General features: G+C 43.7%; 1 protein-coding gene across 1 annotated transcript in view; it reads right to left on the bottom strand.

Annotated features, from left to right (window-relative positions):
- The window catches only part of DOCK3 (dedicator of cytokinesis 3), a gene marked incomplete at both ends in the record, with an annotated part of 415489 nt that overhangs the window by 32854 nt on the left and 365563 nt on the right, over window positions 1-17072 (bottom strand). The window contains 9 exons of the mRNA XM_079712090.1: window positions 1633-1726; window positions 2457-2517; window positions 4200-4295; window positions 4421-4447; window positions 6898-6983; window positions 13428-13576; window positions 15694-15752; window positions 16017-16117; window positions 16607-16682. Of these exons, the coding sequence (XP_079568216.1) occupies window positions 1633-1726; window positions 2457-2517; window positions 4200-4295; window positions 4421-4447; window positions 6898-6983; window positions 13428-13576; window positions 15694-15752; window positions 16017-16117; window positions 16607-16682 (749 nt within the window). The remainder of the gene's footprint in view (window positions 1-1632; window positions 1727-2456; window positions 2518-4199; window positions 4296-4420; window positions 4448-6897; window positions 6984-13427; window positions 13577-15693; window positions 15753-16016; window positions 16118-16606; window positions 16683-17072) is intronic.

Below are 17072 nucleotides of genomic sequence, written 5' to 3' on the forward strand. Positions count from 1 at the left end.
GGAACAGTTGGAGAGGGTTTACAAAACAACTGCAGCTAAATACCGTAGCTTCCTAAATCCCAAAGAGTCAGTCAGACTGAGTTACAGCTGCGGCTCATGGTCCCATGACAGTCTGCTCTTTCCTGTTCTACTTGCTCAGTTTTAGTGGGCATCTCCTACTGGCAAGTTAATTAGTTCTAGCTTCTGCCTGGCCTTCAAGGCCCTATTCAAATCTGCTCCCCATGACTATGAAGAATCTCTTTTCTCTTCCAGTTTTAACCAGGTATATTGCCTGCAGCCACTTTCCAGGCTCCTGCTCATGTTTGCACTCTGCCTATGCTCTGGCTACTGGACCCTCCTGCCCAGGGATACATGTGCCTCCTCACTGGAGCTGTGAAGCCCCTTCTCACTGGGAACAAGCCCATGAGGCCCTCAAGGCCTCCCTCTAGAACTTAGAAAACCATGTGAAATCCTTTTCTTCCCTGCCAATATTCTTTTCAGATGTTATTCCTGAGGCCACCAGAGGCAAGGCTCAGCACCCTCTCTCTGTCCAAATTCCTGACATAGCCTCTCAGTGATGGCCCAGTCCTCCAGGAGTTTAGTAAATGCCTCTATTGATACATGGAATTTTTCAGTCTATCACTTCACTGCCTTCTCAAAGGGTTGCTGGGATCGTGGGTGGAAGTGGACGCAGAGAATGGCAGATTCATCCCAGTCATTTCAGATTTAATTCTTGCCAAGCTGTGTCAGGAAAGGTGGAATCTATGCAAAACACTCTTTAACATCTAACATAAAATAAGGAAGGAGGATTCTGTGTTTCTACAAATTCATCTAATTCTAGTAATGCTGTGGACAAGAATAGCTTGAATTTCCTGGTCTATCACACAAATTCAAGTCCTATGGCTCAAGGGCTAAGATGTGATGGCTGGTCACCACAGTGAAGAAGTGGCTATTTTGGGGGAACTATGACACAAGGTGATCAGGCAGGACACACATGGGTACACGTATCTTCCTGACTCAAAGTGGCGCTCAGTAAACAGAGTGTGGCAGGTATGTTGAAATGCTTTTAAACTTGTTCTTTTAGAAAAGGCCGTAGTAATGGATTAAACTGTAGATACAATGAAAGGGTCCCTGTCTGGTCTGTCAGAAAGTCAGGTGAACATTCTCCATACCCTCCACTGGGAGCTCAATGTGGGGCTGTTGTGTACTTGCAGGGGAAGAGCCCAGACTGCAAGGCAGGTCTGCCAGCAAGTTCTGGAAGTCCCAGGGTTAGGCTGATGTTCCTGTGTTATGGCCTCACTTAGTTCCAGCTGTGAAGGTCCTCAGAGAAGTTCTGCTCATGAAGAGGGACAGTGAGCTCAGGATGCTCTGAACCTGGCACACCAGAATTTGGAGGTCACCCTTGAGGCCTCAGAGGGGGTGAATAGGAGGCAAGGAGGGTCGAAGAGCTTTGGGCAGCAAGTGGAAGTTCCACCTGCTTTTTCTCCACCACGTTACAAAGGAGTTGAGGGAAAGGAGTGAGGTGATGGGTATCATGGGTCCTGACACTCTGCTAAAATCTGGGAGGCACCAGCTCAGAGCCTTTCTCTGCCAGCTGTGCATGTATGTCCAGTCTGTCCTCATGGGGAGGCGTAGCTCCCCCTTCCCACTTACCTGTGTAGTTTTCGGCCTGCAAATGCATGTCACAAAGCTTATGGATATAGCGGATATACATCTCTTCTTTGTTAATCTCAGATTTGTAAAAGTTCTGTAAGAGAGAAGGAAATATAAATGAAGATGGGAGAGGCTGGCTGCCTGTGGAGGCCATCTCTGAACTCCAGGCAGCTGGCCAAAGCCCTGGGTGTGCTGGACAGGAGGGAGAAGACAGGCCGTGGAGGTGGCCAGCACCAGGAAGAGAAGGGACCAGCCAGAAGGCACACCTGCTGGGGGTGAAACCTCTGGCAGATCTGCAGGAGCCCTGAGTGATGACACAAAGGAAGAGTACCAGGGAAGACTGGAAATTAAGAGTATGTCAGGATTGGTGGGACCTTGCCAAGAGGCCAGGCTAGAGCTCTGTCCAAAGAGAAGCTCATTTCATTCCTTTCCCAAGTAGGAATGTGAGTGATGAGGTGCAAGTTTCCAAGATACCAGTAACAGAGCTGATGTCCTGACTCAAACCCTTAGGCGTGGAACTTCCCTGGTGGCACAGTGGCTAAGACTCCGTGCTCCCAATGCAGGGGACCCGGGTTTGATCCCTGGTCAGGGAACTAGATCCCACATGCATGCTGCAACTAAGAGTTCACATGCCGCAACTAAAGGGCCTGCCTGCTGCAACTAAGGAGCCCGCCTGCCACACCTAAGACCCAGAGCAACCAAATAAAAACCAAAAAAAACCCTTAGGCTTATAGCCATGTATTGTAGAAAGGACAGGCCAATCACAGGGTAGGATAGAAGCCACACTACGAGGCAGAGAGGAGGAAGAGCCCATGTTCTCTCACCATCAGGTTAACAGTGCAGCCGATCTTCTTATTCTCTGTCTCCTCTCCTTTCATGCAATCCCTGGAAGGGAGAGCACAGATGAATGCACAAAGTGGTGCCTCTGGGACAACACAGAGACCTGCAGTGTCACTGAGGCATTAGTATGTCCAAACCCCAGATGAGGATGCTCTCCAACAGAAACTTCTTCCACAGATGAGACTGTACTGTGAGCTCCCTCTAAGCTTTGGACCCACTCCTAGGGTTCAAAGATCTCTGTTCAACTGGACCCCTTGTTCTGGTGGCAGAGTGTAGAGCCCAGATGCTATATCAGGGCATTAAGTAACACCTACCAATGTCTTCAGCACAAAAAAGTATGTCAGTAAAGTAGAAGGTTAAATCCTCAAGTTTCCAAAAGGGGAGGCACAGAGCTTTCCTTAAAGGGCAGTTTTCATTTTGTAGGACAGTGTTTCATAGAAGCCAAGACACTCTACTCTAGGGACCTACCTTCAGGACCCTGTGGCCACAGCAACCACGGCATGGCTGCCATGTTCATAATCTCATTGGCTTTTCTCCCTATGGTGTCCTTCCTGTGCACTAGTCTTTGGAATCCTCTCTAACTAGGAGCAGTGGGTTTGGAGCTTTTTTCCTGATTTAGGTGTAGCTTCGGCCAGGGCTGAGCTGCATTCATGCTGAGTAGGGCTGGGTTTAGGAGGGGTCATGGCTGACCTGCCAGACACAGAACAGCGGGAACACTGAGAATGAATCCTTGCCAAGGGAGGGCAGGGACTGGTCAAAGCCAAGCTCCTCCGGGAAGGAGAAAGGCCTAGCACAAGGAGATGAAAGAGAATGAGAACCAGACTGGTGAATCCAGCAAGAAGCTTCCTGTACACGCAGCTAGCTGGAGTCCCAGATGCTCTCCCTTGGCATCTGCATGACATGTAGCACAGAGAAGACAACTATTGCTTGGGTCTGGGTTTCCTCTATCATTCCTCCTCATTCCCTATCACCTTCCTCTAGGCTCCCAAAAGGCACTCTCAGCTATCACCTGAACTCTACTGAGAGAATAACTAAGGCTGCAATGGTAGCATTATTGTTACTTTTAGGCTAAGTCAAAAGCCATGATATGACTGAGAAGGCAGGCTTTCACGAAAAAATGAATTTCACATGAACTCCCAGACTGAATGTATCATAAAGATCTCTGAGCTCATAGGCTGCCTCCTCTAATCTGCTCATGGCCAGGATCAAGGGACAGAAATAAACAGATTTTACACAAAGAATGGAGGCATGGAAAAGTTGGGTCCCCCTTCCCTGGAAAAACCAAATGAAAGTCCTCCTGGGTCACACTTCTGTACCAGGTGATATTTTCCTGCCCATGTGCCACATGGATCTGAGGAAGGTCTGCACTAAGGACCTAACTTGCTCTGGAGACAGCCTTTCTCTTCCTCTCTGCTGTGCCCATTCCTCTGAGCCTTGACTTTTCTGGATGAAAAGCCAGAAGGCTACATGTCCCTGGGATACCTCCTGGGTACACGTGCCCACGTATCGGGGGTAAGCCCAGGAAGCCCTGGCCTACCCCTGGGAGAAGGCTTTCTTCCTCTTTCTCCTTGGCCATCAGGAGATTCCTAATGACTGGTGATGGCACACACCACCAGAATAGTCCTACCTCTCATGGCCACGAGGTCTCAGTTTTAAGGTCAGGGGATCCTCCTGCTGGGGAGAGCATCTGACCAGAGAAGAGGTCAGGTAGGTTCCTGAGAAGATACCTGTAGTCAAGAAGGCGTTCCATGAGGCGGGTGACCGAGGTTACAAAGGAAATGCCGGTCTCGCGCCATGTTTCCTGTTCAACTTTCTCCAGCAGGCTATTGGTGGAAGCAAACACAATGCACAATGCATGAGCCTTCCTTGGGCACCAGAGTAAGGTCCCAGAGCACGTGGGGCCTGTGATGGATCTGGAGACGGCAGACTTACCACACTGCAGTCTTACCTGGGGTAGGGCCCAAACAGCTGGGTTCTACTCCATGCAGCAGAAAGCAAAGACAAAGCAATTACTGAACTGGCCAGCAATCAGTGAACATGTCTTCCATTCTCCTGTGCAAGTTCCGAACTGAGGGAGAGGTTTCAAAGCCCCAGCCCCTTTAGGTGTACACACTGTGAGATCTATTCTGAAGAAGCAGTGGAGTAAGAGTCCACTGAGGGATAGACCTGGCTTTGCCAATTGGCTGGCTGCCTCTATCACTGCTTAGAACCATCCTCAGCAAACATACTAACCAATGTTTTCACGTAAACCAAGGGAAAGATTCCAACTAGTCTTGAGGGCCCAGCGTGAAGGACAGTAAGTCCAGGAGTTACACTGTCATCTTCACTGTCGTGGGATACTCCCATGTAAAATGTGCCAGAGCCAAGAGCTAAATGCCCAGGTGCTTTTCCCACTTGCCAGCCCATGCTCCTGTCACCTCCAGGTAGCCTCTGACTTCTCCAAAGAGCCTGGCTTCTGAGATCCTCTGCCTTTTCACAGATCTCTCCTAGGGGATGATGACCTGGATGGACTCTTTCTGTTTGCTCTAGTGATTATCTCAGGTCCAGGTCTCACTCCTGATCCCTTTGCACACTGTCCCTAGCTCTCTAAGGTCATGAAAGTCACCAAGAGTGGAAGGCTCAGCCAGGGACCCAGCACTGGGAACTCACACCCACAGCCTGACTGCCGTTAACACTGCAATGATGACAACTGTCTTCCTTGCACACAGCATTTAACTTGAGCCGAGGCTTCTGGGAAAGTGAGGGTTTCCATGTGACCCATGTTACTAGAGCGAGAAGGTAGAACCACTGTCTTTCACCTCTGAGTTGAGTGGAAAAAGCGACTGTGTTTACATTTTCCAAACTCCGTTCTACAGAGTTCTGCTGTCCTGGAGGACAGAGAGAGGTGTTCTGTGAGCAAAAAAGCATGGAAGATGCTGATCACCACACCTTCCTTTTAGAGATTTTCCACATCTTTCTAAATATTAAAGGCTTTGAGAAGTCCTATAATACAGAGGCCTGTTCGATTTTATTTAACTGAGTCTTTTCTAAACTGATTAGCCCATGATCCACTCCCACCTCCCCCCAGCATACCTACAAACATCTTCCCCAAACACAAATTGGGAAATGCTGCTCCTTGTTTATCAGTGGCTTTCAGTTCTCAGACGTGAACAGTGTTTATGTAACACTATTTGGTCAGGTAATTATTAATAGCAAGTTATTTTTGTGCTTTTTCCTTCATAGTAAAATCATCGGTTAGTGGCTTAGGAAGAGATTTCTCTTCCTTATTTCCACAATTAGAAACATCTTCAGCTAAAAGAGAAATACTAAAGGATGGATTCATTTTCACAAATTAAAATTAAAATTTAATTTCAAATGAATTCACATTTTATTGCATGACTCATCAAGGAACAAAGTAGGCAGGGTATAGCAGAAAGATTTCCCTCTCTTGAAACTGGAATATCTGTGCTGTACCCCCAGAGCTGCTTCTTACTGCCCATGCAACTGAGGCCATGCTACCACTTCTCTGAGCTCAGTGTCATCACCTCTACTCCTCAGGATATCTGCCTTGCCCACCTCACAGGTGTGTTGTGAGGATTAAATCAGATATGTCAACAAATTTTGTACACTGTAAAGTTCTAAGCAAATGTACAGTATTATTATTAGAAAATATATTACAGGTTTATCTTAAAAATGTCACTAAAATAAAGAAAATCTCAAAGCTAGAGATAATGAGTGAGATAGGAGAGGGCTCTAGAGCTGTAAATGTCTTAAAATTTTGTTTTTTAGGAAGATAAAATACCCAACTTTACTATCTATCTGGGAGGACCATGGCTCTCCTGAGTCCCTCCTTTGGGCTTAGCCCTGTGGCTAGCTCTGTAAGGTCTCTTGGCCTCCATCAACTCAAGACAGAAGCCACAACTGGTGGACCTGGGACCCTTGACGTCAGTCAGTACAACCACCCTGTTTCACAAATGGAAACTGGTTTGGAAGGGGGTGTAATGTGTTCAAGTCACAAAATTCATGGCAGTGTTTTTCAAGCTGATTGTACAATCTTACAAAGCAGAGATTTAATTCCCTCCCTCCCCCCACCCGAAATGTCAGCCTTGAGCCCTCATTGAGTCCCCATGAACTGTTTGCCCAACTAGATACAGTACATGGTATGAAGATATACGATGATCCTTTTGCTATCAGCAAATCCAGGAGCTCAGAGTTATCACCTGTCCCTGCATCTTTAGTCAACTATGGCAATCCCTGAGAGAGCTTGCTGTCATGATGTCACTTTCTTGTTGACAGAAGGTGAGCACTGCTACCACCAGGAACAACCCTGGTCTCTCCGGATACCCACCCTCTGAAGCCTGCCCAGCGCAGGTTGCACCCCTACCCTTCATTAGCCCACTTCACCCCCTCCCCCAACGTGAGGTGCTTGGGGCTGAAGCAGCTTACAGCAGGCTGAAGAGCTCCCTGTAGCTCTCATCGCCTTTCCCTTCTGACACCATGCTGTCCAGCTTGTCAATCAGCTCGGCCTCCACCTAGAGGGAAGCAGAGATTTTGTAAACCCGAACTGACCTCAGAGGAAGGATGGGAAATCCAGCCCCTGTGATAGGTGAGGATGGTGGGGAACTGCTTCCTGAGTTTTTCCTTGCACCAAATAAATCCTAGAGAAGGCAGGATCTCATCTACAGCACTGAGAAACCACCCTGCCTCCCCAATCAGGAAGGGCTCCCACTCTAGTGGTTTAAATGAGTTGGAACTTACACATATGTCTCAGATACTCTTTTCCCTAGGGGCAAAAGGCAAGGACTCTCTGGTGAGAGAAGTATTTTGGATCCAAAAGAGGCCTTTGTCCAGTGTTTTTCTTTCTTAAAAAATGTTCATTCAAAGGAATTGATATGTATAAGATACATTTGGTTAGAACTTTACCCTCTATCAGCCAGCCACAAAGAAAGCTTGCTTTGGGAGGCTGGTCCTCACTTTAATGGTTGGCATTAGTCTGGGCTGAGGGAGATGTGTTCCCTTCAGGATAAAAGGCTCTATTCTTTGTCCTCACAGGACCTAAAGCCCTTGGAGCTGCTGCCCCTGCCGCTGCCTCGTCACTGGGGCCCCCTGCACTTGTTATTGGATTCTTAAACCATAAGGAGCAATACTGCGTTCATTCCTACCCCACTAATCTGCAAGGCATTCAACAGTGTTAAGCCACTTCTCTAACAGGCCTCAATGCATATACTCTGAGGTGAGAAATTAGTTGTAAGTGATGTGAGATAAAAATCTTTTAAACTGTTCATTAGCCTTTAAAATGTGGTATTGTGCAATTATTTATATAGATTTTTATATAAACAAAAAGTGGCATGGTTGCATTTAATAATGAGCTATAACAAAAGCATTTTCTCACTCCACATAGGGCCAGAATCCTAAGACGGTGAAATATTAAAAAAATAATTGAATTAGGAAATTCATCAAAGGCAGTTACGGTTTCTGAAACCCTATCAGCAGAAAATGAGAATGGATGAATAAATATGGCCCTTTTATAGTGGTCTGGTATGGCCAGGATGGAGACTGTTGTACATTTGTTTGGCCTAATCAGTCAGCTGCTTGAATGTACTTTCCAGAGGAAATACAAAGTCTGAGATCAGGGGTCCTTAGGGATCGAGGCCATCTGCCTTTCTCCGTGTGGAGAAAAGGCACCAGCAGGGACTTGCCTGCTGGGATCATGTAAAGTCAGGTTGGGATTTCTCATCACACACGCAGGTACAGGTTGTGCTTTCCAGAACAGGGCAAAGTTGGGGAAGGGACCTGGAGCAGCAGAGAGTACAACAGCGCGAATGTGGGTGCAGCTGTTCCCTGGAGTTCTCAAAATGGGTCCCTGGGCCAACAGCATCAAGTCACCAGAAATCTTGTTAGAAATACAAATTCTCAGGCTCCACTGGATTAAAAACTCAGGGGTTGTGGGGCAGCAGTCTGTGTTTTAATAAGCCCTCCAGGTTGTTCTGATGCCTATTCAAGTGTTAGAACTTCTGTATTAGGCAAAGGAGCTGGTGATGGAAGGATTCAGGGACATTACTTCCTCACTCCCTGCAGTGCTGATAAAGAAAGAAGTTACTAAGAAAAATTGAGAAATCCAAAATGAGACACTGAAGATCAATGTATGCAAAATCAATGTCTCTAAGTTAAACAAAATGCTAAGTTCTTCAGATATATCATGTTGTAATTGGTAATACTGATGATTTCAGGTCTGCGGAGTTACTTTTATTTTATAAAACCAATATTCCTGAAGTGACACCTTGTTATTCATTCAACAAACATTTGTCCTGTGACATAACCAGCTGCCTACTTCTGTACAAAATATCTACTTAAGCCTAAATTTCTGCATTTGTGAAATGGTAACGGTGGTGAACATTCCTCTTCAGTGTCACTGTGCCCTAGCTCTTGGGAAGTGCTCAATGAATGTTAGTTTTGATTTTCATCTTCATGAACCCACCATGTCTCAGGCATGGGTTCTAAAAAATAAAAGCACAAGAAATGGTCCTGGCCCCAATAACTCATCATCTGGTAGAGGAGGCAGGGATAACAGCTGACACAGCTCAGCATGGGCAGTGCTTGGATGGGGCACACACAGAAAGTGGCCTGGGGTCTGAGTAGTCTACAGACAACAGAGGTTGTTGGACAGACATAGTGCTGTAAAAACTTAAATGTTTTTGCTCTTTGATCCAGCAATTACAGGTGAGAGATTTACCTAAGAAAGTAACTTAAAATGGATATACTTTTGTAGTATTAACAGCAAAAATTTGGAATGAACCTAAGTTCCTAAAACTATGAGACTGGGAATTCCCTGGTGGTCCAGTGGTTAGGAGTTGGCAGTCTTGGTGCTTTCACTGCCATGGGCCCCGGTTCGATCCCTGGTTGGGGAACTAAGATCCCTCAAGTTGCAGGGCACGGCCAAAAAACAAATAAACAAACAAAACAACCAAAAGCCCCACAAAACCTAGGAGTCTGATTAAATACACTGTGGTCCAAGCTATGCAGTGGAATACCACATAGCCTCTAAACTGACAGTGTGGTGCAGAGGGGCAGTAACTGACATGAAGGACAGTGATGACAAGGTGCTACTAAAACAAGGAGATTAAAAACCAACATACACAGTGGTTCCAAAAAAAACAATGCACACAATGATTCCATTTGTTAACTTAAAAAACTCTATGCATTGGGAAAAAAAGTCTAAAAAGACATGCCCAGCCCCTCTCCCCGACAAGTTACTAACAGTACAATTATGAGTTAAATCTTTTCACTATAGCTTACTTGCATTTTTAATTTTTCTACATTAAATAAGTACTGTTTTTATAATTAGAAGAAGTATTTATAGTAGGTGGTAAGAAGTAGGGGAGGAGTTAATAGAGCCAAAGCTGTGGAAAGCACAACTAGAACCAAGACCAAAAAGTCAATTGGATTTTAAGGATTAGAAGGTTATTCAAGACAGCAATGTCAACAAAAGCGGGTGCACAATATACATTAGACTGAACTGATAGGAGGGTGGGAAGTGGAAATGTGGCGATGAAAAGAGTAGACTACTCTTTTAAAATATGTAATGGCAAAGGGAAGCAGCAGCAAGATTTTTTTAACCAGGGACAACGAGGTTTACATGGCTTGCTGGATATCAGTTATTCATGACAGTCTTATTGGAGGAAAGAATGCTACCCATCAGCTGAGTCTTGAAGTGTGAGCCAAATGAGCTCCAACTTAGCCTTCCACAAAGCTAACCTTCCTTATTCAGTGTTAGTGATGGTTAAGTACAGCCCAGCTCTTCTTTTAGTAGACTCAGATGACCTATGTAGTGCAGTTCCACAATGTCATCTACTTCTTGGTAACCAGGTTCTCTCATCAGGCAGTTGTGCATTTTGCACAATTAGAAGGCACATGTTGTGGCAACATAGAAAAGCAACAGTTCTTTTCTGTTTGAAGTTATTATTTCCTGAAGTTCTGAAGGCAATAGAGCTGCACACTCTAAAAATGGATTCTTATCTTAAATACTGTTTACTCAAGATACAGAGCATCTATGCAAAACCTAGAACTAGCATCATACTTCAGTGAAACACTGAATGCTCTCCCCTAAGATTAAGAACAAGGCAAGGATGTCAACTTTTATCACTCTTATTTAACATCAGACCAGAGGCCCTAGCCAGTGCAATGAGGCAAGAAAAAGAAATAAGAGGCTTACAGATTAGAGAGGAAGAAATAAAACTGTCTCTTTTCACAGGTGATAGGATTATCTAAATATAAAATCACAAGGAATCTACAAAAAAGCTTCTAGAACTAATAAGTGAGTTTAGCAAGGGTGGAGGATACAATGTTAATGTACAAAGCAATTATATTTCTACATAATAGCAACAAACAACTGAAAATTAAAGATTTTTAATCAGAATAATTTATAATAGCATCAAAAAACCCAGAAAATACTTACATATAAATCTAACAACACGTGCAAGATCTGTATGCTGAAACTACAAAACATTAATGAAAGAAATCAAAGAACACCTAAATAAATGGAGAGATATACTGTCTTCAAGGACTAGAAGTATTTATTAAGTACTATTAAGATATCAATTTTCCCAATTTGATCTATAGATTACAATGCAATCCCAATCAAAATCCAAGCAGGAATTTTTATAGATACTGACAGGCTGATTCTAAGATTTATGAGAAAAGGAACTGGAATAGCTAATACAATATTGAAAAAAACCCCAAAGTCGGAGGATTCACACAACCTAATTTTAAGACTATAAAGCTACCATAATAAAGACTGTGTGGTATGGTGACAGATTAGACATATAGATCAATGGAAAGACTAGTGAGTCCAGGAAGAGAACCACATGCATATGGTCAATTGATTTTCAACAAAGAATACAGTCTTTTCAACAAAAGGTGCTGGACATCCACATGTAAAAAGGAAAAATGAAAAGCCTTGACCCATACTTCACACCTATACAAACATTACCTCAAAACAGATCATAGATCTAAATATAAAATTATAAAACTTCTAGAAGAAACAAAAGAGGAAAATTTTATGGTCCTGGGTTAGGCAAAGAGTTCTCAGATATGATCCCAAAAGCATGATCCATACAAGAAAAATAATGATCAACTGGACCGCATAAAAATTAAAAACTTTTGTTCTGTGAAAGACATTGTTTAGTAAATGAAAAGACAAGCTAAGAGAAAATACTGGTAAATCATATATTCAACAAAGGACTTACGTTCAGAATATATAAAGAACCCTAAAAACTCAACAATAAGAAAACAAACAGCCCAATTAAAAATAAACACAAGTTTTGAATAAAATCATTTCACCAAAGAAGATACAAAGATAGCAAATAAGCACATTAAAAGACGTTCAGCCTCATTAGTCATTAGGGAAGTGAAAATTAAAACCACAGTGATATACAACTACACACCTATTAGAATGGCTAAAATAAACAAAGAGATAATATCAAATTCTGATGAGTATATGGATCAACTGGAAATTTCATACACTGCTGTAGGGATTTCAAAATGGTATAGTCACTTTGGAAAACAGTTTGCTAGCTTATAAAGTTAAATATACATTTACCACAATACCCAACAATCCTACTCCTAGGTATTTACTTAAGAAAAATGAAAGTTTATATTCATACAAAACCTGTAAAGAAAAGTTTTTCAGAAGCTTTATTCATAATCACCAAAAAGTGTAAACAACCCAAATGTCTTTCAAATGGTGAATGAATAAACTGCAATGGCATACTACTCAGCAATAGAAAAACTGATACATTTAACAAAATGGATGAATCTCTCAAAGGCATTATGTTAAGTGAAAGAAGCCAGTCTCAAAAGGCTACAGTCTACATGATTCCCTTTACATGACATTCTGGAAAAGGCACACATAGTGAAGGAGAATAGATCAATGGCTGCCATGGTTAAAGGGAAGGGAAGGGTTTGACTACAAAGGAGCAGCAAGATGGAATTTTTAGGAATTAAAAAATCTTGACTGTGGTAGTGGTTACATGACTTTATGTGTTTACCAAAACTTACAGAGTTGTAAATCCCAAAGACTGAATTCTACTCTTTGTAAATTTAAAAATAAATAAAAATTTAAAAATTACTGTTTGCCTGGTCTGTTCCTCACTGTTACAGTCACTCACTCTAAGAGCACTGGGTCATCCCAGAATCACAGGGTTGGGAGGGAGCTTAGTGGGGAACTGGTTATAGTCCCCAAGCCAAAGTAGAAATTTCTCCTCAAGGCCTACAGGGAGCTTCTGTTTGAGAACCACCAGCAAAGAGGAACTCCCCATCTCTGAAAGCAGGCCAGCTTACAGCAAATAACTTGTTGCTAGCAAATTATTTCTTTTATTAGCTAAAATTGGCTTTTCTACCACTGTTTTCTACCTATTATTCCTAATCCTATTCCCTGGAGCTCTAGATAAAAGGGCAGGGGCCATCTCCTCCACCTTAGGGGTGGCAGAAGAACTGCACAGAGGGACAACCTGAAGTCAGTCAGAAGCCAAGGGCTTACACCTCATGGACCCACCCCTCTGTGCAGGAGTCTGTGAAATTCTAGGCTATGAGAAGTCATCTGGTCCGGGCTCTAGCCTTAGAAATGCCCAGACCACACACACTGGGGAACCTCCAGAGAGAAGAGACAACACTCCCAGGACCTCCTCCTGAATGAAGTTGGGAGGTTACAGTCTGTCATTCTCTCCTTGATCAGAAAGTTCCTTTCACATGATGTTCAATTCCGTTCCTCTGATTCTTTTCTGGCCTCTAACTTCAGGAAGAAAATCCACAAATCAATTCTGGCCAGTAAGTAAAGGAAATCCTTGAACAGGACTCAAGATGGCCAAGTTACAGCCTACTTCCACTGGAACTATAGCCAGGCATCTGGATCACGTGCCTGGGCAAAAGGGGTCCATTCCAGCGGAGAGCACCCTTAACACTGCCAGGTGTTGTCTTACCTGTTTGAAGTTGCCATTTTTCCTTTGCTCCCAGTCCATCATGTCATGAAAGATGGGAATCATGATATTCCGCACTTCTGGCTGTGGGACCAGTGTCACACCCAGAAAAGGACCAATCATTCCCGGAATAAAGTGGATCTTATGTTCACCTGAACAACAAAACCCAACAGATATTAGTTTATGGTTGCTTTGCTCCTTCCATAGAAGCTTCCCAAGTGGGGCCATACACATGATTTGATCTTCACTGGAAGCATCTGAGAGCATAGCAAGCTCTCCCCTATAGATTTCTGAGATACCCGCTTCTCTTGGCTTTTTAGAGTTCATGGATTAAACTGGCCCAGTACAGTTAAAACAAACTTTCAACAGGCACAAATTCTTTCCAAAGAATTTACTGGGAGGTTCTACAAACTATCTGAAAATCATTCTGAGGTCAAGGAACAGAGTTCACTACTCTAGACAGAATAGGATTTCTGAAGGTCAAGGAACAGAGTTCACTACTCTAGACAGAATAGGATTTCTGAGTACACTGTAATAGTTTCAGATAATCTGTTCATAGTGTTTATTTAGCAAGGAAAATTCATCTATTTCTGCTTAAACACAATGCACTATCCCTGGGGTTTCTGCCTCTAGCCCAGAGGCATTTAAGTGATAAGGATGTTCAGTCCCAGGTCCAGCCACTAGTGATCTGAAATCCATAGGCCTCGTCACTGCCTGTGCTCAAGTGTGCCCAAGAGGCCCCCTCCTGAGTTAGCAGGAGCCTCCTGCACAGCCCTACCCTGACAGACTGGCTGAGAGACTCTCTGTGCACCCTCCAAGCCCCATCCCTTGTCTTCACACTGCATTTTTGATGGTAGCATTACATTTATTCAGACCAGCTTGGCTCATCCCTCAGTTTTCTTAATGAGGCCTTTCCATGGGAAGTGTGTGGTGTGACTCTCCCTGTGATTAGCTTGTCATTTGGGGCATGCTCCCAGAAGCCAGGGCCAGTCTTGAAGACCGTGGGAGAACTTTTCCTTGTAATGGTAAAGCTAGTGAACCATCTTCCAGAGCTCTGCTTTCAGTTCTTCAGAGACTAAGGAGACAAACTGTGGGCCTGTGCAGTGACTGTTATGGTCAAGTAAAATCAGTTCTCGAGAACTAGAAAATGTCATTTCCACCCAAAACAATGAGGCAGGAATGGCTTTATCAGGCAAGTTTGACATGTTTTTTGATTTCTTCCATGTTAAAAGCCTATTTAAAGAGCAACTGTTAGCTCTGAGGCAGATTCTGCATATTCCAATCTTGGTATTTGGTACAGTTGCTAGTCCCATGTGTTCCTGGGAATTTCAGAGTCATCTTCGGGGTTAAAATCTATACCTGGACCATGCTGGATGCAGGGAGTAAGAGTACTGAAGCTAGAAAGCTGGTTTGGGGAAACGCATCCCCACTCATGGACAGAAGGCCCTAGTGCAGGCAGGAATGCCTTGCACCTTGCCTGCTGCCTCTAGAGCTGTGACTGGGATGGTTAATGGAGAAGGATAAGATTTTATGGCCATCATTCCTAAGACTTCAGAGCCATGAGCTTAGTTGAAAGCAGCCTTCACTAGGAAGAAGAGCAGCAGCTTCTCTAGCATCCTGACAGGCCACTAAGAAGCCTACAGTATCAGAGGATGGCCCACCTAGTCACCAGGGCAATCCAAGGATTCTACCAAAACCTGACAATTTGAGATCCAAACCAGTGGATATTACAGAAGCTGTAAAGAGAAGCTGTCAAAAGAAAGGAGATGAAAATCAATCTCACCTAGAGGCTGCAATTCCTTTCTTACACGCAATTGGCAGCAGGAACCTCGTCTGGATGCCTGAATACCAGAGACCCAAGAAGTGTTTCAATCTTTATTAAAATGAATAGCTGCCCTTGCTCATGTGCTGACTATCTCCAAGATCTATGCTTGTGGGCCTGTATCATCTGGACTGGGACATGAAGAGCACAGAGGATCTTATAGTCTTATAGCCTCATCTTCTTTTTTTCCTTTTGACTTTGGTTCTCAAAAAAGGGATTGTGCATATGTATTACTGGGGTCTTATTTCTCAGCTTAACTCTCCCTGCCAAGGGCTTTGTGCACATGTGCTACACTATACCATCCATCTGAGGTGTTATGTTAAAGATATGTAAAGATCTCTTGGGTCTGAATTAACATTCACAAAACCTGGGGGAAGTAATTAGTCTTGTCACTTTTTATTTGGCTATGCAATATGTGTAAGGGAAAAATATGGAGAAAAGACCTACCCAAATTCTGCCACATGCTGAACAGTTCATAAGCCATCATCACACGCATGTCCCCATACCTGGGAATAGAACACAGGAACCAGCTATTAGTGGGAGAAGGTTCAGGAAGACGGGGCTACAAACCCCAGGAGGCCAGTACTTCAGCACTGTTTCTAAAGCTTCCCAAAATACTAAGTTTTTTGGCTCTCAACTGAATTCTTATACTTGGCTCCTTGGGAGGCTACCTCAGTGAGAACCATGTGGACTTCTTAAGGAGCCCCTTATGGAAACATAACCCCATCTGGGCACATGGTAGGAAGATGAATAAGAGACATATGGCTTACTTATCTAGAATCTTCTTCCTCTTGGTAGAAGTAATGATTTCTAGCTGAAGGCTTGGCTGATTTATGAACAGAACTGCCAGGCTAAAATAAGAATTCCACACCTAGAGAGAGAGAGAGCAAGAGGAAATATGTGAAAGCCTGAGTCCTTAACCTTGCAAGGAGAGATTCTAAATATATGCATGTAGCACAGAATTCATTTTACAGTGTTAAGATCTTGATTTAAAAAAAAAATATCTTTGCAAACAGGACTTCCCCCCCACCCTTTCTTGACTTCCCTGAAACCAGTAGTGTTGATTCTGGACTAGAAAACAAACTCATGGATGTCTGGCTCCCAACACCTCCAACAGGGGTCTTCTAGGTCATACTCTAATTACTAGCAAGCTTGGAAACTGTTTGATACTATGAACATATTAAGAAAGCCCCCAGCCACCTAGAAGACACCTAGCTGAATCCTTCTCAAATTCCTGACCTGAAAACTTGTGAGCAAAATAAAATGGTTGTTTTAAGTAAAACAAAAACAAAACAATGAGCTTAGTTTCTGGCTTTCCAGGGTTATTACAAAGACAGTGATGGATTTTAGGAGCTCCTACCTTAAAGTCGAAGTCTGTCTCTGTGAAATTCTTGTGCAGTGCAGAAGACAGGTACTGGACTGTAGTGACTATAATACTGCAGTAAGGGAACAAGGTGTTGGCAGAGTTAAAAGACTAACGATGGCATCCTATAGCTTAGTATCAACGGTCTATGGCCCGTGTGCAAACTTCTTGAGTACAACTAGCTCTCGTGTAAGATGTGACTTTAAAGGAGAGAGAGAGATGGCACAAACCCCACAAAAAGCCCATCTTGGAGAAATGCCCCACCAGTCGGTTCTAGACCTAGCTCTGCCATTACCTGGCCTTGGTACTACTTCTCTCTGGGCCCCATTTTCCCTGCCTATAAAAGAAGGGGAGTGAGGTTTAATGGTTCTTCAAGGTTTCTTCCAGTTCAAAGAGTGATTCTAGTATTTTGGGGACCTTGGATAATGAACATATATTATGACCACCAGAGGACTTAGAGTAG

Source organism: Hyperoodon ampullatus (genome assembly GCF_949752795.1).
Source record: "Hyperoodon ampullatus genome assembly, chromosome: 10".
NCBI lineage: Eukaryota > Metazoa > Chordata > Mammalia > Artiodactyla > Ziphiidae > Hyperoodon > Hyperoodon ampullatus.